At 58.4% G+C, this 20,392-nt stretch overlaps 3 protein-coding genes across 3 annotated transcripts in view; all 3 read left to right on the forward strand.

Annotated features, from left to right (window-relative positions):
* The first annotated feature begins 442 nt into the window (after positions 1-442).
* Positions 443-20,392, forward strand: part of LOC106988943 (patched domain-containing protein 3) — a 35,954-nt gene continuing 16,004 nt past the window's right edge. The window contains 4 exon segments of the mRNA XM_053206487.1: positions 443-895; positions 17,304-17,817; positions 18,709-18,736; positions 18,739-18,829. Coding sequence (XP_053062462.1) covers positions 534-895; positions 17,304-17,817; positions 18,709-18,736; positions 18,739-18,829 — 995 coding nt within the window. The 5' untranslated portion in view covers positions 443-533.
* LOC128312465 (septin-5-like) lies at positions 1,876-5,974 on the forward strand. The gene is made up of 10 exons (XM_053206454.1): positions 1,876-2,268; positions 2,921-3,017; positions 3,124-3,210; positions 3,484-3,607; positions 3,695-3,829; positions 4,026-4,143; positions 4,276-4,377; positions 5,183-5,279; positions 5,365-5,500; positions 5,737-5,974. The coding sequence occupies exons 1-10, from the start codon at positions 2,188-2,190 to the stop codon at positions 5,972-5,974; spliced, it is 1,215 nt and encodes a 404-aa protein (XP_053062429.1). The 5' UTR covers positions 1,876-2,187.
* On the forward strand, positions 5,965-8,395 carry LOC128312478 (platelet glycoprotein Ib beta chain-like). Its single transcript, XM_053206485.1, has 2 exons — positions 5,965-7,237; positions 7,498-8,395. Exons 1-2 carry the CDS (start codon positions 7,228-7,230, stop codon positions 8,115-8,117), a joined length of 630 nt encoding a protein of 209 aa, XP_053062460.1. The 5' UTR covers positions 5,965-7,227; the 3' UTR covers positions 8,118-8,395.

The raw sequence follows: 20,392 nt of genomic DNA on the forward strand, positions 1-20,392 counted from the left end.
CACGTGTGTGTGTGTGTGTGTGTGTGTGTGTGTGTGTGTGTGTGTAAGCCTTGTAGAAGAGGCACGCATCTTACCGTTAAGTAGTGTTTGTGTACTAACTTTCTGGGAGCATCAGGAACGCCACAGACAAATTTGGGGCTGGATGGGCTATGAGTCAAAACACGTGCTCCCCAACGGAAGCCTCCGGGATCCTGGCGCAAGCGGCCGGAACTCAAACAGAATGCCGCAGAATTTCTCCAGGAAACCGTCGTGTGGGACAGAGACGGGCGCTGGGTCCAGTGGCTGTTTTCTAATCTGCTGTCACGTTTGAGACCCTGGCCTTTCCTTCCCGGAAATGAGCCTTCTTCCCTGCAAGGTAGCGCCAGAGGCCTGGCCGGAGGCGGAGGCGCAGGCGGAGCGGGAGCCCCCAGCGGAGGAGCCCGAGCCCAGGTCGGAGGCCAGGCGGCAACCGGGGGCAGGGCCCGGGCTCAGAGCCACTCCCGGCCTCTAAGCACGAGTCAGAGCAGTTCTTCGGTGGAAGACAGGAACCCGAGATGACCTGGGCTTCGGGGCAGTTGCCAGAGCCTGCTGGGGCGCCCCATTCACATCCGGTGTCAGTGAGGGGGGATTCCTCGCTGCCCGCATCACCGTCGGAAAACCAGGTGCCCGTGAGACCCCGTTGCCACACCGACTGCCTGGAGGCGCCCCTCTCCTGCCTCTTCCGAAGGCTGGGATGCGAAGTGGGCGCGCACCCCTGGATCTTCCTGCTGGTGCCCATGGTGCTGACGGCCGCTCTGGGCACCGGTTTGATTTACCTGCCCAAGGATGTAGAAGAAAACCTCGAGGAGCAGTACACCCCAATAGGGAGCCCAGCCAAGGCCGAGCGGCGCTTTGTGCAGGAACGCTTCACCGCCAAGGCGCGGAGGGGCCGGTCACCCCGCAGCCTGGCCTCAGCCTAAGTATGTCTGTTCTTGTTGCAGCTCCTTTCCAAGCCTCCCTCCTGCCTGGCTGGCTGGTTCCGATTCTGGTAGGGTCCTGGAGAGAGGGGTGAGGAAGGGTTTGGTGCCCAGGAGAGGCCTGTGGCCCCTGGGGTGGTCGCAGAGGGTGAGAGCTATACCGGCTTGAGCTTTCCAGCCCTCGTGGGTCCGTCTTGTGGATCAGAGCAGGCGAGGAGGCTGACAGGGAGACAAATGATGGGGGGGGGGGGGTAAGTTCACTCTACACACCATCCCCCCACTTTGGCTGGCAGAAGTGGTCTGGGGGCAGCTGTGGCCAGTGCTGGCTGGCTGCAGCTTCCAAGTTTCCCGGAGGTAGGGTGGGTAGGCCTCTGGTGCTCTAACTGAGCACTTGAGCCCCTTCAAGCCCGGGCGAAGGGGAGGTCGGTCCAGGCTGGGGAGGTGGGCTCTGCCCCCTCCCAGTTCCCACGTGTCTGGAAGGGCCACACCAGTCCAGAACACTCCTGCTCCCATCACACACACATAACATACGAGGGGGGAGGGAGCGTACAAGGAGGGGTGTGGCCGTGGATAGTTAGGACTCCACGACACCGCCGGGAGGTTTCCGGGCCAATTCTACGAGGAGAGAAGGAGGGAGAGGGGCCGCTTCCCGCGTGGGTGCGCATAGGTCCCGGGAGCGTTCTCCCGGCGCCCTCTGGCGGGTGAAAGCCGCGCTGCACCTGGAGGGCGCGAGACGCGGGGCGGCCACAAACCCCGCCCCCTAGGGCCCTTAGGTGGGCCCTGGCTTCCCCACGCTCCCACCCGGGTGGTCGAGACGCCCGGACAGAGGCCACCCGTCCGGCAGCGGGACTCCGCCTCCGTGCCTATGCGCGCCTATGCTGGCGGCTCCGCCGGAGTCCCAATTTCCAAGCGACTGTTTCCCGGCGACCATGAGGGTGGGGCGGTCTTTTTCCCCGCCCGCCCCGCCTGCCAGCGCCCGCGAGGCCCCGCCTCTGGTTCGGTGCGGGAGCCGGGCCGGCCTGTGGCTGAGACCGCGCGCGCGGCTCGGGGCGGGTCCGCATTGGCAGAGGCATGGCCCGCGTGGCCTCTGGGGTCAGCCACACCGCGGGTGGGCAACGTCCCTTCTCTGGGCCTCGATTCCCGCGTCTATTAACGGGGGCGAGAACAGAGCTTCAGGGCAGTACCGCCTGTCAGTCCCTCCTGAAAGCCCTGCCCCTGTGGGTCTGACCCGTTCTGGGGTCCAAACGCAGCGATGGACTCGCCGGCAGCGCCCCAGGACCGCCTGGTGGAGCAGCTGCGGTCAAGGCGGACCCGGGCCCAGAGGCGGCTCAAGGTGTGTGTGGAGAAGGGAGTGGAACGTGGCTCAGCGTGTGTGTGCCTGCCGGGTCCCGGTCCCAAGGGCTCTGGGACGTGACAGGGACCGGCAGGGCCAGGGTCCACCTGACTGGGCGCCGGGACCCCGAGGGTGGGGGAGGCTCGGTGCCGCTGTCTATAAATAGCCCTTGCTCCCCTTGGTAGCAGCAGCCAGCCACCCCCTGCGGCTGGATGGTGGAGGGTGGCCTCCCACCCCCTGGTACACTCAGGAGGGGTGAGTATTGAGGCCAGGAGGCTTCTCCCGCCTATGGAGGGCCTTGGATGTGTGTGAGGGGTCTGGGTCCTGGTGCCCTCTGCCCACCGCCCAAGGGAGGACCCAGCCTAGGCCTGCTGCAGCCAGGCATCCTAAACTCTACACACACAGACACATTCTCAGGTCCCTGCAAGGCCCCTCACTGAGGCGGGGGCAAGGATGCCTGTCACCCCCTTACCTGCCTTCCCAGCTCCAGGCCTTTGCTCACAGGCCCTCACCCCATTTCTGCCATTGAAACTCCCCACACAGAGGACTCTGCCCTCTGCTGCCTCCATGTCTGAGCCGGGTAGGGAACAGGGCATCGGACTGCCCCAGGAATCCAAGCCTGCTCCTGACTTGCCCTGCCCCTGCCCCCCAGGATATCAACAAGCAGTACGTGGGCTTGGCCACACTGACCGATCAGGTGCACCAGAAGTCTGTGAAGAAGGGCTTCGATTTCACTCTTATGGTGGTGGGTGAGTGGGCTGGACTCCCAGGTGGGGTGGCTTGGGCCATAGCCAGCTAGGCTTTGTCAGAGGGGTCCCAGACTTAACCTGACTCTTTCACTGTACCTGCTGGCAGGTGAGTCGGGCCTGGGGAAGTCCACGCTGGTCCACAGCCTCTTCCGGACCGACTTGTACAAGGACCGGAAGCTGCTCGGTGCCGAGGGTGAGTGGGCCCTATGCAGCCCTGGCATTGGTTCCCCATCTTCTGCTGTGTGACCCTTCAAAGGGGTCCCTTCTGGGTCCAGACCCTGCTCCTCTCTCCCCACAGCGTGGGTCTCTCCTGTTCAGGGTCCAGGAGGAGTGGCCCAGACCACAGTCAGGCCATGAGGCCAGGGCTAAATGCTAGAATGGATGAGAACAAGGGTCCTGGCTGCCCAGTGGGGGTGGGGTCTGAGAGTTGGAGAGACCCCTCCAAACGATGCCCCGACACCCACAGAGCGCATCAGACAAACGGTAGAGATCCTGAAGCACACGGTGGACATTGAGGAGAAGGGGGTCAAGCTGAAGCTCACCATTGTAGACACACCGGGCTTCGGGGATGCTGTCAACAACTCTGAGTGGTGAGGAAAGCCTGGCTGGGGAACAGTCTGTCCCTAGGCTGATCCAGTGTCCCCTCTGGCCTCACCGACCCTCCTGCCTACCTGCAGCTGGAAGCCCATCACCGATTATGTGGACCAGCAGTTTGAGCAGTACTTTCGTGACGAGAGTCGCCTCAACCGCAAGAACATCCAAGACAACCGTGTGCACTGCTGCCTCTACTTCATCTCCCCTTTTGGACACGGGTGCGTGAATGTCCTGGGAACAGGCTCAGGGTGGGGGGTGGGACCCGCCTCCATGGTTCCCCGTTGGCTGCACCTGTCACTGCTTATCTTCTGCCTGTGCCCTCACAACCATGCCCTCCCTGAGCCCATCCCACCCTCTCTCTGTGCCCCCACCACCCCCACCATGCCCCTCTCCACCCCTGGATGCTCTCTGCAGGCTGCGGCCAGTGGATGTGGGTTTCATGAAGGCTCTGCAGGAGAAGGTGAACATTGTGCCCCTCATCGCCAAAGCTGACTGTCTCGTCCCCAGCGAGATCCAGAAGCTGAAGGAGCGGGTGAGCCTGGCAACTGGGCCTGGGCTAAGTCTCCAGGACCCAGAACACCAAGTGTGCTGATCCTGGGTGCCAGCGCACCTGGCCCCGGGTCCCTGGCCAGCCTCAAATCTGACAGCCCTTGCCCCGCCACAGATCCGGGAGGAGATTGACAAGTTTGGGATCCACGTGTACCAGTTCCCTGAATGTGACTCTGACGAGGATGAGGACTTCAAGCAGCAGGATCGGGAACTGAAGGTGAGCGGCCTGGGGTGGCAGAGGAGGGAACCGGAGGTCAGTTTACATGGCACCAAGCATCCAGGTCCAACCCGGTGGGGGAAAGAGTCTTTTGTCTGGGCAGTAGAGCCCCTCCACCTGGGGTGGGGTGGGGGGGTGGGAGTGGGGTACAGTCACTCATGTCCCCACTGGCTTGTGCAGTTTGGGCCCCGTGTGGTTAGTGTGTCATGGAGCACTTGCCAGGACCCAAAGGCACAGTCCTGGCCAGGCCTCCACCCTGACCCTGCTCCTCAGTCTTCTTCCAATGGGTCACGAGCAGAAGGGTCTGGCCTGATGGCCACAAGCCTGTGTGTGCCCTGGCTCCCAGAATTCTGAGCTCCAGAGGGTGGTTGTGGCTTTGGGTGCCCCGGGACCTAGAGTGGCAATAACCAAGCCTAAGGCACGGGATAGGCAGCCACGGGGCCAAGAGCAGGGTGGAGCCCTTGGCCCCAGCCTAAGTCAGCATCAGTAACAGGAGGCAGGGGCTCAGCTCTGGGGAGGGAGGGATGGCGATGGTAGCTGAATGGAGCAGTTCCTGATGGGGGATGGTGTCAGAAGGGGAGGATATGCCTGGCTGGGCACATACCCTGTGCCACGGGTATAAGCCATGCCAGCTCTGGCTTCAGAGAAGCCACAAGGGTTGGGCAACCCCAGGATCTCTTTGGGGAGGGGCTGTTGATAGTGATACTGGAGGAGCGACCAGGTGCCGAGTGCCCATGTCCCTCTTCAGCCACTAAGCCCATACTCACACTAACTGGGCACGAGCCCTTGTACCTGCCCTTCCCAGGAGAGTGCGCCCTTCGCGGTTATCGGCAGCAACACAGTGGTGGAGGCCAAGGGGCAGCGGGTCCGGGGGCGACTGTACCCCTGGGGGATCGTGGAGGGTGAGTTCAGGCATGGGGTGCGACAGAGGGAGTGGGGTGGCTCCCCCGGGCCTGCACCCACCCAACACCCGCTCTTGCCCCACAGTGGAGAACCAGGCACACTGCGACTTTGTGAAGCTTCGCAACATGCTGATCCGCACACACATGCATGATCTCAAGGACGTGACATGCGACGTGCACTATGAGAACTATCGCGCGCACTGCATCCAGCAGATGACCAGGTGCGCAGCTCTGACCCGGACCTGGATCGTGCACCTCATGTTCCCAGCCAAGGCTCCCTAACAGAGGGCTGATCCTTGCTGCCTTCCCAGATCTGAACTTTGCCCCGACTCCCAAGTAGGCCCCCCACCCTGCACCTTGCCTTCCCAGAGCCGACCCAACGGTGTGGGAGCTCAGGGGGGCAGAGCCTCGGTAGTGTTGGGGGTCAGACAAACTGTCCTTCTTGTCCACCCCACAGCAAACTGACCCAGGACAGCCGCATGGAGAGCCCCATCCCCATCCTACCACTGCCTACCCCGGATGCTGAGACAGAAAAGCTCATCAGGATGAAGGATGAGGAGGTTAGTGGGGCCACAGGGGAGGAGAAGGGGTGGGGGTGGGGGTCCAGCCCCTCCTATCACGTTTGTCACTCTACCTTCTGCTATTCCCGTCTCACCTCCAGCGAAGGCGCATTCAGTAGATGCTGCAGAAGATGAAGTAGCAGATGCAGGACCAGTGACCCCAACCCAGCCCCACATTGCCATGGATATACTGCCAGTTTCCAGGCTGGCCCTTCCCGTCCCTAGACCCCAACTGGCCTGGACTCCACCCTGGAATAAATCTGGATCTCCAACAGACCTGGGCACAACACCAGTCTCGGAATGGTCCAGACCGGGACTGTTCCCGACTCTTCCCAACCTGACCCAGAGATGCAGGCTCATAGCCCCCAAACAACCCTAATTTATTCTCAGCACCAGTCCCTCCCCTTAGTTGTATCTGCTTCCAAGGGGCCTGGACAGCAGCCCCCACAGCTGGCCCTCTTTGGCCTCGGGGGAACAGGAGCTAATTTGGGCCATGACTTTTGAGATCTACCCCTGCCCCAGAAGGTCATGAACTCCGACTCCAGGCCCTACTCAGGTAGGGGGGTAAAACAAGGCAGAATAGGGGAGCAGATCCTCGGCATCCCAGGTCTATTTCTCCACCCCAGTGCCACAGAGTGGACGTGGGAACCCTCATGTGCCCCCTCCCTCGGGCCACCCAGCTTACGCTGAGGCCTCACTTTGTGCCGAGGTGGGCCAGTCCTTCCCTACCTCCTCACCCCTCACTGGGTAGCTCGGTGGCAGGTTGGGCAACAGAAGCCCTTAGGATCCCTCCAGACCGAAGGAGAGCAGCTGGCTGCAGGCAAGGATCTCCCGGGGCTGGTGGGGCAGGGACGCCTGCAATTGCCCAAACTCCTCATCTAGGGCTGTGGCCTGGCCTGAGGGCTCCAGGAACAGTGGGTGCTGGGCAACCTGGGAACCCCCCACCCCTAGACTGCCATTCCCTGCCTGTGGCTGGAGGTCCTTTCTCCCCAGCAGCGCTGTTGCCCTGGGTTGCCTAGTCCATCCCTCCCCCACCGCCAGCATGATACCTTCCCCCCCAATCCCAGTCTCCAGTTTTGTTCAGTTGTGAATGCTGCATCCTGTCCTGGTGACAGGAGAACAATGTTGGTGAAGTCGCAGCGGTGATCCGTGCTCCCCTGGGTTGGTGGGGGGTGGAAGCCCTGGTAGCCTGCGAGCCCCGGTGATAGCGCTCTATCTGGGGCCGCAGCGTCTGTCTACTGGGCCTCCGGGTTATTCCTGGCGGGTGGCAGCGCTGTGGTCGGTTTGGCCGGGGTGCTGGGGCCTGGCAGGGGCGGGGCGGCATTATCACTTGGCTCTCCAGCCAACGCTTAGCGCTCTAGAACAAGCCAGGTCACCATCCTCTCGCCATGGGCTCCGGTGAGTTTGGGGTCAGGCAGGCCCGGGACTGCGCTCCTTGAGCAGAGTCGGGTTGGGAGGCGCTGCAGTCATCTGGGCTGCAGTAGGGGGATTTAGGGCGGACTTCCAGTCAGCGCGCGGATGGTCGAGGTGGAGAGGCTTTCGGGTAAGGCGGGGCTCGGGTCTCCGGGGCCCGGGCCGGGCCCAGCGCCCTGGGGTGTACAGGGACCCGCTCAGGTGCCACACAGGCCACCAGGCTCACTGCGGCGCTTCCCTTGCAGGACCGCGCCGGGCGCTGAGCCTGCTGCTCCTGCTGCTAGCGCCGCCCAGCCGCCCAGTCGCGGGCTGCCCCGCGCCGTGTGGCTGTGCGGGGACGCGCGTGGATTGCGGGCGCCGCGGGCTGACATGGGCCTCGCTGCCCGCCGCCTTCCCGCCGGACACGACTGAACTGGTGCTGACGGGCAACAATCTGACGGCGCTGCCGCCGGGGCTGCTGGACTCGCTGCCCGTGCTGCGCGCCGCGCACCTGGGCGGCAACCCCTGGCGCTGCGACTGCCGCCTGGTGCCACTGCGCGCCTGGTTGGCCGGCCGGCCCGAGCGCGCGCCCTACCGCGACCTGCGCTGCGCCGCGCCCCCGGCGCCGCGCGGCCGCCTGCTGCCGTACCTGGCGGAAGACGAGCTGCGCGCCGCCTGTGCGCCGGGCGCGCTCTGCTGGGGGGCGCTGGCAGCGCAGCTCCTGCTGCTCGGCCTCGGGCTCCTGCACGCGCTGCTGCTGCTGCTGCTGCTGCTGCTGCTGTGTCGCCTGCGCCGGCTGCGCGCCCGCGCCCGCGCCGCGCACCCGTTGTCGCTGACCGCCCCGCTGGTGGCGGAGACGGCCGGAGCCAGCGAGTTCTACGAGTAGTCCTGAGAGGCGCTGAGCGACGCGGGCGTGCCAGCCCGACAGGACCCTGCTCCAAGGAGCCCTCGCCCTGACCCGGACCGGGGCTCGTCCTCCGCCTGGGCACAGTCTTCCAGACCCCACCACCCCCCTGCGGGCCCCGGGCCACACGCGCCCCTCTGCAGCGAGGCGAGCCAAAGCCCAGGACGCTTAGGCGGGTCAAGGGGGTGAGCTGCAGCCCAGCCCCTGCGAGGTTCCCCACACCAAACTCCAGTGCAGAATAAACCCTTCTCCCAATCTGACTGGTCTCTGTGCCCCACCACCCGGAAATTCCCCTCCCAAACCACAGGACAAGCCCTAGGAGGTGATTCAAGGGGGATGCATCACATCTTCCTACACCCAACACGGGATCAGTGACTCTCCCAGACCACTCACTTTCAAAGGAGTTCAAGTGGAAGGCACAGAAGAACTCAGACAGTGACCACATTATAGGGTAGTGAAGACATTGTGGGGACAGTGAAAACAGTGTTGAGACAGTGAGGACACTGAGAGGAAGTGAGGACACGGGGACGGTGAGGATACTGGACAGTGAAGACAGTGGGGACATCGAGGGCACTGCAGGACAGTGTGGTTGAGAGAAAGAGAGAGGATGGTTGGAGTTGGGGTCTCTGGGGGTCAGTGAGGGGCCGTGAGGAGGCTCTGACGACTGTTGGGAGCGTGGATGGGCAGATTTCAGGGCAGTCAGGGATGGGTCAGGGTGGTGAGAATAATCTGATGACCCACCTGGAACTCCCTGGGCATCTGAATTAGAAGCTCAGCCTCTGGAGGACAGGTGAGGCAGGTCCCTGCAGGGTTGAGTGGGTACCAGGGAGCTGCACAGTGTCTGGAATCATGTTCTGCACTTGACCACCACTTCCCGTGGGAAGGTGCCTCTGACCGCTCGGACCAGCCTTGGTCCCTGGTCTCCCCTATCCCACCCCTGAACTCAGGCTGAGCAGCCAGGGCCTGGGACTCCTCCAGGGTGCCCCACTGTGGCACAAGCTGCCAACAAGGGACCCAGGGTGCCCAAATGAAGGGCTGACACTTTCCTCAATATTGGAGTCCCATGCCTGCCCTGGGTGGGGCCTCCACCTGGCTGGCCCTGTAAACAATGAAGGCCACTCTTCATGGACCCAAACAGGACCCTGACAAGAAGCCTCAGGCCTGGGCCTGGGGCGCCTGGCACAGGAAGGCTCTGGCCCCCATTGACCGGGTCGGGGAGGCTGCCGCTGACATGGCCTTTGTCCCAGTCTTTGTGGGACAGGATGGATGGCCCTCCGGTTGGGCTGATGCTATCTCAGGGCTGCCGGTCAGACGTGAGGCAGGAGCCACCCCCTCCTTTGTGGGCAGGTGCGGGGCATCCGGCCCATTGTGGGCTGTGGCCGACTGTCCAGCCGACCATCCGGCCTTATCACTACATCAGGGATGGCCCCTTTTGTACAAATGAACTGCCAACCCCCCCCCCCCACACACACACACACCCTCAGGGATGGCCCAGCACACCCAGAGCCCCTGGTGGGGGTCAGAGGTAATAGTCTTTGTCACAGTAAGGTACACAGACAGCCTAACTCAGTCCCAGCATGGTACAGGGAGGGGATGTTCCCCCTCACTTTCCAGAGGAGGAAACCAGATGCCAGAGAGCGGTCTTCCTGCTGGGCCTGAGCTTTCTCCACGTTGCACTGGAAGCAGAGCCCCTAGGACTCCTCTCTTACTCCTCACTGAGGCCTTCAGGGAACAAATGTAGGGCTCAGGAGAAAATGGCCTGGGGGTCTTAGGTGACCCCAAGCTAAGAGAAGGAAGCCTCCTGGGCTGTGAGCCCAGGCTCCAGCAGACACTATGGGGAGGGGTCAGCAGGAGCCCAGGCCCACTGCCCACAAGTTTGAGGGCTTCTGGGCTGTGTCCCTCTGAGAGGGTGGGCACAAGGAACCCTGAGAGCCCAGAGCTGCAGAAGCAGCTGGAGCTCCTCTGATGTAGGAAAGAGGCTGGTGTCACAGTCTGGTCAGACCTGAGGAAGAACTTCCTTACTCCCTGGTAAATAGGGCAGCTGAATTCCATGGTTCCTCCTAGACTCTCTCTCTCTTTTGTCAGTTCTCCATGATTTAGATTGGCTTCTGCCCAAGGTACTGACCACAGAGGGTGCTGGCCTGGCCTCCCTGGCGAATCTTTTCCGGGCTGCCTGGGAGTCCCCGGTCCCAACTTGTGACCCTGAGCTGACCCTCCATGCACTGACCCTGGGGCCTCCAAGCAGTGTGGGGGAAGTGGATGGTCCCAGCTCAGCGCCCCTGAATGGCCCTGTGCAGGGAGGGGGAATGTACACCTCTACCCCCACCTCAAGGGCCTGCCACGCCCCTCCCCCCAGCGTGGTCCTCCATCTAATGGACACCACACCTGCCCCAGGGGCCCTTCCTTCCCCACTGACAGCCTGGTCCTCTCTGCGGTTTCCGACGCCTTCTCCTTCCAGATGGGAACAAAACGGTGGCCACTCAAGGCACTACGCATCCCCCCACACCTGCAGCCCCCAAGCTGTCTGATTCAGGGTCCTTTGCCCGACAGCCCAGGGGTCCTCTGACCACATCACTGCCCACCCCCAGCCTCTCTGAACAAGCCCCGGCAGGGCCAGACGGCATTCCTGGGACAGATACAGCCGTGACCTCCCTCTGGCAATCTTCGTGTCCTTGTCTGTGAAATGGGTTGCGGCCTCGGCTGAGGACCTCCCGCCCCCAAATCGGCATCCGGTTCTCCCCTCACGCGCCGCGACCCGAATGAGCCACCAGAGGGCGCTCGTGGTCTGCGGAAAATCCCCCACGTGGGGCGAGGGCAGCCGAGGTGAGCCCTGGGCGTGCAACCAGGGTCCGCAGAGGAACAGAGGCCAGGAGAGGACGGATTTGCCCAGGCTGGTGGGGGTGGATCGCCGAGACGGCGGACGACAGGTCGCACACCCCACGGGAACAGGGAAGGGTGCGTCAAGTGGCCGCTGACAGGGAGGGGTGAGCGCGCCCCCTCTACACCCTTCCCCTCCTTTACCTTCCTCTCCCCTCCCCTCCCCGGGGTCGCTGACAGCCCATCAACAGGGAAGACAAGGGACTTCTTCCGCCAGGCGGAGGGAGTGTCAGCTCAGGTGCACCAGCCGCACTCCTGCCGCCTGTTTGCTCCGTAAACATATATTGGGCCCCTGCTGTGTGCACCGAGGCGGGGCTGGAAGGAGCGGCTGCGTGGTGGCCGGTGGCGTGGAGGGCGACTAGAAGGAAGAAGCCGGTGGGGATGGTGGAATGGGAGCCCCCCAGGGGGAGTGGAACAGACGCTCCGCCACCTCCCGACCAACCTGGGGGCGAGGAGTGGGTGCGGGTCCTTCGTGGGCCCCCTCCTGCCTGGGGAGATGAAGGGGAGCCTGGGGAGGGGGGCGGCCCCTCGGTGGGCGGAGACTTGAGTGGGGCCCGCGTGGACGAGGCCCTGGGAAGGTCTGGGGGCCCCCGAAGCCCTGGCCACGTTGGGGTGGGGTGCACCCGCCGCTCAGACAGAGCAACAACATTGGGGTGGGTGGCGGGGCCCTGGGGGCCCATAGCTCACTGCACCGTCTGCGCCCACCCCCGGCGTTTCCGATGGAAGACAGGCAGCAGGCGATAAATCACCGGCTCCCACTCCCACCCACCCAGGCTGCCTCGGGGAAGGGGGGCTGCATGTGACAGAGACAGAGCCTGAGACAGAGACAGAGACAGAGACAGAGACAGAGACAACCACAGAGAGAGACAAAGGCAGCTATGGCTGGCCAGCTGACACTGGCCAGGTCCTTTTGCTCAGGGTGTCTGGCCTCCCACCCCAAGATGCCCCCTCTATCAGGCCCATCTGGAAACCAGCTGAGAGCCACCCCACCCCAACCGACCCCCAACAGGGAGGAGGAAGAGGGAGGGAGCAAGGCCTTAGCAGCCATAACTCTGTCCACCCTGGAGAACCATAAATCAGCAGGGGGCTCCCGGGAAGCACTCGCCCCCTAGGCTGAGGGGGGCCTTTAGGGTCATTGGTCCTGGTGACTGGGCCTGGCCTTAGCTCTTGTGTCCCGCTCTCCTTAAACAGCCCCTGGGGTATCCCCCAGGTCTACCTCCGTTTTTCCCCAGCACAGTCACATGCCCAGAGCTGTCTACACCCAGGGCTGTCTACAATGGATGCAGCACTCTCCTCGTCCTCACCTTCTCTGTGCACAGACAGGAAATGTCTGCAGAGGATGACGTCCTGTCCTATCAGGAGAACCCCTGGGCTGGCCCTGCAGGGTCTGGGGATCAGCAGTCCTTCCCAGAGAAGCCTTCCCGTGGGGATCTTCTCTGCCCCAGAGGAAACACGGTCTTTCCCTCCTTCTGTCCTGCTTTCCTGTCACCACCACCCCGCAGCGTGGTGAAGGCCAGCTGGACAAAGGGTGCTGGGAGATCGACCAGGTGGGGACCCCTCCATTACTGTGGACATCCCCTGGGGGGGTCAGTACTCAGTGGGCAAAGCTTGAGAGAGCCCATGAAAATGTTCCCAAGACCTATGGAGTGTGCTCAGCACCCTCACTGCCCAGACCCCCAGTTCAGCCACTGGCCTCATGGATCCCTGGCCCAGGGGTCTGTCCTGAAGACAACCCCTCAGGGCTCTTGTGGCAGAAAGAAGGCCACTTATACACAGGGAAACAAATGTCCACCATGAAATCTCTCAAAGAGCGGAGGGAGCGGGGACGGGAGCGTCCTTCAGAGCTCTTGGAATTCTGTGCCTGAGAGAAACCCTGGTCCTCATCATGTGGATGATCCCCTTGACCCTCAGAACAAACCTGAGTGCCCCAGCCCCGGGACATCAAAAGCACTGACTGGTATGTCGAAGGCAGGTGGTGGGGAGGGCTCCTGGGGATGTTCAGGCTGAGGGAGCAGCACTGTGCTGCCAGGAGACGCCTGTCAGGGGAGGGTACAGAGATTGCAGGGGCCAGAGGTGCCCTGGGCTCAGCCTGTAGGAGGGAGAGGGCAGAAGGGCCCCAGATGTGTAAGGGGAGCTGCCGTCCAGTCATTTGTTGGTTCTGAAGCATTCTTCCCAGCAGTGTGCCGTCCCATCTGGAGGCTACTGTCTGCATGGTCTGGGGGGGCTTGGGGTGCAGGTCCTTTGGACTCCAGCCTTCACCTATCAGAGGCTCCCACCCTCCTCACCCCTTGTCCTACTACACGGGCCTCACCTCACCCTGTTTAAGTGTGTTAGACAAATTGAGGGGCTCTCGGCCAGATAGACACTCATGTGGCAAGGGGTGGGGGACGGGAGGGCACCTTCAACAACAAGGACAGCCTGACTGGCTCTCTCCACCCACCCCAGTGCTGCTCTCCCTGCCTCTGTCCCAGTCACACAGGACCCTGGGATCATCCCCACAAGGTCACTGTGTCCCCAGTGGGGTAAAAAAGAAAAACCCTTCAGAAGTGGCAGGGGCCTGGGGCATCTGGGTGGCTCAGTTGGTTAAGCATCTGACTCTTGCTTTTGGCTCAGGTCATGGTCTCACGGCTATGTCGGTTTGAGCCCCTTGTCAGGCTCTGCGCTGATGGGGTGGAGCTTGCTTGGATTCTCTCTGCCCTTCCCCCACTTGCACTGTCTCTGTATCTCTCAAAAGAAGTAAATAAACTTTAAAGAAAAAAAAAGAAGTGAGAGGGGCTGGAAGGGAATCCTTCAAGCTTTGCCAGAGGGAACCCCTGGGGTTTGGGGGTACAGACCTCAGGGCAAGTAGAGGGTCCCCATGCTGCTTCTCTTGCCCAGGTGTGTGCATAGGCCTGGTGTGCCCATTCCCAAGAGGGAGACTATAGCCTGGGGCCAGGGGGCTGGGGAGGTGGGGGTGAGTGTCCGGGGCAGTGTGGGCATCGCCCAGGTGATTGTGCCCCTGGGCCTCTAAAACTCCCAGGCTTGAGCAGGGCTTCGAGGAGGCCTATGGGAGGCCTAAAGGCCAAGCTCTGCTGTGCTTCTGCATGGAAATCTATGTTAATGTGACTTGTATTTAGGAGCTCACTTTTCTCTGTGCTTTGTTTATTTAAAGATGCTCTTGAAGGATTCCAGCCAGATACCAGGAAAGGGCTTCTGTCTGGGCAGGGCTGCGGGGGGGGGGGGGGGGACAGGGCGGGGGGCGGGCGCCCCTGACAGCCGCCTGTCCCAACACGCCTGCGCCCCTGTGTGCCCACTGAAGGTGCTCACCGTGTTCAAGTTGCCTCATCTCCTGCAAGAGTGCGTCTTGGGGGGCCACACCCGGGAGGATACCAGTGACACAGATCAGAGCAGAGCCAGAGCCCATAGACAACGCCATCCTGAGATGTTCATGCAGGGGGGGAGTGGGGGAAGACCATTGGCTCTCTTTATAGGAAAAATGGGGACAGACTTGTTTGTGGGAGCCCTGGGTCTCTCCTGGCACAGAATGCCTCACCTGGGTACCCCTCGCTCCGGGGGTCCCTAGTGAGGGTCCCTATTTTATGAGTCTCTCTGCTGCAGATCCTTCATCTAGAGCCCCTGCTCTATAGGTCTCTTCTCTTTGGAGCCCTGGTATGGAATGTCTGGTGTAGGCGTCTCTGGTATGGGGGTCTCTCCTCTGGGGATCTCTGGTCTGAGGTCACCGTTTGGCAGGTCCCTGGTGTGGAGGTCTCTGGTCTCAGAGGTCCCGGATCGGTTCTCCAGGTGTCTGCTCTGCATCTGGAGGTCCCCAGTGTGGAGGGCAGTGATGTTGTCTGTCCTTATTTGGGGTACCATGGTTTTGCCATGGTGGTCTCCAGGATACCAGTCAGCCCCTTTGCCCCGGGCTGGGGATCCACCGCCACAGAAATCCTCCCGGGGGGCCACACTCCTGACTCTCTTGTGGCAAGGCCAGCACCCAGGGCTGCCCAGAGCCCTCCTCCCTGCTGAGCCCAGAGAGAGCCCTTTGCAAAGACATGTCTGCCTCATCGAGGATAGGTTCCTGTCTCCTCCTTTGTCCCCACAAGCACAGGCTTGCATGGGTCAATTCATACTAAAGGTCCAAATGCCAGTTTTCACTGACCAGTTCAACCATTTTGCAGAGCTTCAGGCCCCCTCAGATGGGGTTTCCACCAAGCCTGTCGGAGCTGAGGAAGATTCAGAAGTCCTGCCTATCACTTCAAGTGTTCCCTCGCTGCTGCATTCCTTTATCCCCAATTCCAAATTCCCCCAAAGCTCTGAAACTTAAAGTGTTCGAAACTCTGTAACAAAGGCAGCCCTGGGCTGATGTGTAACCATGTGTTATGGCCTTTATTAAATCCAGTTCATGTGAATAGTCGCACTTCACTACCAACAACTTTTTTAAATGTTTGTTTGTTTGTTTGTGTATTTATTTTAAGAGAGAGAGAGATTGTGAGCGGGAGACGGGCAGAGAGAGAGGGGGAGAGTGAGAATCCCAAGCAGGCTCCATGCTGTCAGCACAGAGCCCAAACCCGTGAGATCACAACCTGAGCCAAAATCAAGAGTTGGACGCTTAACCGACTGGGCCACCTGGACACCCCTCATTTCACTACAAACATCTTTAAAAGTTTTTTTTTTTTTTAATGTTTACTTATTTTTGAGAGAGACAGAGACAGAATACAAGTGGGGGAGGGGTAGAGAGTGAGGGAGACACAGAATCCAAAGCAGGCTCCGGGCTCTGAGCTGTTAGCACAGAGCCCAGCACGGGGTTCGAACTCACAGACCAAGAGATCATGACCTGAGCTGAAGTCGGATGCTTAACCTACTGAGCTACCCTGGTACCCTTCCACTACAAACATCTTAATGTGTTTGGTTACCAGAAGCTGCAGCCGGCTCCACTGAGGTATCATGTACTGTATGAGATATATGACAAATTCTGAATTCCAAACACATCTGGCCCTGAGGCTTTGGATGAGGGGTCTGAGCGGTGGAGTGTCCCCACACTGGTCACAGCTCTGGACTACATGGAGGTCCCAGTGCGGGGGGAAATGGGCGTTTGCCACAGAACTTTGCAGAGCAATGCTGCTGCTTACATGGCTTTTTCATTTTCTGAGCAAACAGCTCTGTGCTAGGTGCTGGTGATTCAGAGATGGAGGAGGACCAAGGGGCACACAAGGGGCTAGGGAGAAAGGAGCGCTTCCTGAGTGTGGAAGGTACAGCAGGCCATTTCCTCCTAAGGGTGCTGTCATTGGGGGAGCTGGTGACCACAGGTCTGCCTGTCCTTTCTGTGGGACCGAAGACTCCAGATATGACATCTGAGAGCACTCCAGGGAAGCCAAAGGTACTTGGGAGTGTGATAGTGACGGAAGACAGGAGGCACTCATGCTTGACAATCTTGCCAATCACTGGAGGTCTGGGGCCTCAGTTTCCCCATCTGTAAATGGGGTGCAGGCCCTGGCCCTGCCTTCAGTGCCACTGACTGGCCTCTAGCACAGGAGGCCGAGATCTCCCTGCCCCCCTTCTCAGGGTGGTAGCAGTTCTGGCTGCCATCTGCAGAGCAGAGGGTGTACAGCTGGGGTGGGGAGTGGGGGAGCAGGCAGGCTTGAGGTCGGTCCGTCCTGTCCCAGATGTCAGCTCGGTTACTCTTTAGAAATAATCCCAGAAAATACGCCAGAAAAAGAGAAGAGGGACAACGGCCCAGGGGCTTGGACTTTGCAGCTTGCCTAGGTGTCTCCTCCCAGAGCAGATGTGCACAGCACTGAACAGGCTGCAGGAGGGAAGCTGGGGCACCGGCCCTGCGCCGGGCATCCGGCCGTCCGTGGGGTGACCATCACCTCTCCTGCTGTGGCCAGGAGCAGGACTCCACAGGCCAGCACCTCCATCGTCCATGGTGAGGTGAGGAGCGGCTGGCAGGAGGCCGCCAGTCCCTGGGGGGCAAGGTCTTACGGAAGAGCCACACGTTGGGAAGGTCAGAGGCTGAGGCACCGACTGGGGTCCCTCGAGAGCGAGGCAGGCAGAGTCCAGGCCTGGGCATGGGAGACGCGAGGTGTGGCGGGAGTCGGGCAGCCGCCTTGCCGTGGGCTGGGGCATCGTGGGCGTCGCCGGGTTCCCAGGGCGCTGGCCTGCGGCTGTGAGCGAGGGCGTCGCCCGGAGGCGGCGGGCGCGGGGCCGTTGGGGGGCGGCTGGGTCCCCGTCCCCGCCGGCCGCGCCGGGTCGCGAGTGGGCGCGGTGGGCGCGATTGGCTGGCGGGCGCGCGCGCGGCGGGGCGGGCAGCCGCGACTCTTACTGCTTCTCCATCTCCAGGAAGAGCACCGAGGTCAATTTCGCTTGTATTCTAGCGGTCTCCAACACCACCTCCCTGCTAGAACCAGCAATCTTATCAGAAGACAGTAAAGTGGATGACGTGATCCAGGATCTGTATGCGACGGGGGAAAACGGAACCCAGATCCACTACAATCAGGTGTGTGCCAAGCACCAGGGTCTCTGCCTGCCTTCCAACCCACTCCTGTATGCCTGGCAGATGAACAGGGACCTCGACCTGAGAAATGTCACTTTCCCAATCTACAACCACACCTGTCAGCCCATCTACCTGGCTGGCACCATTGGAGGAACCTTCTTAGGTGAGAGGATGGGAATGAACCAGTTACTCCTGGAAGCCAAAGCCCTGAGGCTGGTCTACTACCTGAAAACTGAGGATGGAGAGGACAACGAACGTGGTAAGAAATGGCTGACCCGTTTCCTGAACCAATTTAGCAACATTGAAAAGAGTCTGGCCTCCAAGAGGATCCAGGTATCCGGTGGCTGAGTTTTATAGGGAGACCAGGAGAAGGTGGGAGGGGTAAGAACACGTTTTCCAAGTAGTAGCACTCCTGGATTATTTATTGGAGTCCTTGACTTGCAGCTGGGAGTGCTCTACTCTGTTTGGCACTTAATCCAACTTCCTTAATCTCACACACCAAAGGATGCCACACAGCATAAATCCTTAATAATATTCTGGTGGAAAACACAAATCCTACATCCCTACGGTAGGTCTGCTCAGTGCAGACATTGATCATCAGGTTTTCCAGTCAAATTACTTTAAAATCCTTACTCTTAAAGTCTTTGCTATTTGGGGGAACCCTCTGAAATGTGTTTGGGGTTCATTGGAATAAAAGCAACAAACTTTTAACAAGTTCCATGGTATTATTGAAAAGAGAATTAGCTCACCGTTTACCAAGTAAGTTATATAGCCTAGTGCCAGGCACATGCTAGCTATTCTGTAACTAATAGTTGTGAATAAGCCTGGTCAAAGTGAGACAACTATTGGAAAAATACCAGATCCTTCTGAAATATCGATGAAATTAAAATAGTAAAAGACAACGACCTACTAAAATTTTAGAAAAAGCCACAATTTCTGTAATTATGAATGGTTTCACAAGCTTAGGTAGATCTCACATTTTGTGTATTCAGGAGGCTTAAACCTTGGGTTTCTGAAAGAAACTTTGGAAAGCGTGCCACAGATTTGTGGGAAGAAGCACACCTATGTTAATCTTCTTTATTCTAAAATCACGATTCACATATTTTGATCTTTTACTAAATCTTAACATGTTTCAATCAGTAAGCTATAGTGTTTCAATAGGGTTTGTAACTCACACAAATATTGGAATGAAAAGTTATTTCCTTGACTAAACTTTTGTGGCAGGTGGTCTACTTTACATCAATTTCTACACAACGGAACTTGAAGCAACTTTGATGACAGTGATCCCTCTGTTTCACTTGGCATACCTTCTAATCATATTATTTGCAATCCTATCATGCTACAGGTAAAATGGTTTCATTGTTTCTTAACTCTTTTTAACAGATATTTTGGGTGGCAAAATACATATAATTGATATAAAATATGCCATTCTAATCATTTTTAAGTGTATATTTCAGTGGCATTAATTACATTCACACTGTTGTGCAACCATCACAACTGTCTGGTTTTTTTTTTTTTTCGTTTTTATGTTCCTACGTTTATTTATTTTTGATAGACAGAGAGAGACAGAGCACAAGTGGGGGAGGGGCAGAGAGAGAAGGAGACAGAATTGGAAGCAGGCTCCAGGCTCTGAGCTGTCAGCACATAGCCTGCCGCGGGGCTCGAACCCACAAACCGGGAGATCATGACCTGGGCCGGTCGGACGCTTAATGAGCCACCCAGGCGCCCCACAACTGTCTGTTTCTAAATCTTTCCATCCCCCCAAACAGAAACTGTATAACCCTTAGGCAGTAACTCTCCATGGCCTCCCCCCGGTCCCGGCTAACCTCCATCTACTTTCTATCTCTATGAATTTGCTTATTCTAGAGATTTCATATAAGTGGAATCACACAATATTTGTACTTTTGTGACTGGCTTATTTCACTTGGCACAATGTTTTCAAGGTTCCTCTATATCCTAGCACGTATCAAAACTTCATTCATTTTTATGACTGGTATTTCACCGTATACATACAGCACTGTTTGTTTATACACTTAACTGTTGATGGGCACTTGGAATGTTTCCACTTTTTGGCTTTTGTGAATAATGCTGCAACGAACATTGATGTACAAATATTTTCTTGAGCTCCTGTTTTCAATCATTTTCAGTATATACCTGGGAATGGAATTGGTGGGTGGAGTCATAATTCTATGTTCAGTTCTTTGAAGAACCGCCAAATCCTACCAGCAATGTATAAAGGTTCTAATTTCTCCACATCCTCACCAACACTTGTTTTTTGTTTTATTGATAATAGTCAACTTAATAGTGACAAAGTGTGGTTTGATTTACCTTTCCCTAATTACTAATGATCTTAAGTATCTTTTCATGTGTTTATTGGCCATATGTACATCTTTGGAGAAATGTCTATGCAAGTCCTTTGCCCATTTTTTAATGTGGTTGTCTTTTTGTTTTTGAGTCCTATTGTTGGTGAGTACTTTGTATATTTGGTTTTAAGTTTATTCTTTTTTATTTCGAGAGAGAAGAAGTATGAATGGGGGAGGGTCATAAAGAGAGGAGAGAGAGAGAATCCCAATCAGGCTCCACACTGCCAGCACAGAGCCTGATGCGGGGCGTGAACCCACAAACCATGAGATCATGACCTGAGCTGAAGTCGGATACTCAACTGACTGAACCACCCAGACACCTCAGTATTTTGTATGTTTTAAATATTAAACCTTTATCAGATATATGATTTATAAATATTTTCTCCCACTCTGTGTATTGTCTCTTCACTTTCTTGATAATGTCTTTAATGCACAAGAGTTTTTAATTTTGATGAAATCCACTTTATCTTATTTTGTTCTTTTGCTACTTATATCTAAGAATCCATTGACAAGTTCAATGTCATGCACATTTGCCCTGTGTTTCC

The sequence above is a fragment of the Acinonyx jubatus genome, chromosome D3, assembly GCF_027475565.1.
Source record: "Acinonyx jubatus isolate Ajub_Pintada_27869175 chromosome D3, VMU_Ajub_asm_v1.0, whole genome shotgun sequence".
In the NCBI taxonomy this organism is placed as follows: Eukaryota; Metazoa; Chordata; class Mammalia; order Carnivora; family Felidae; genus Acinonyx; species Acinonyx jubatus.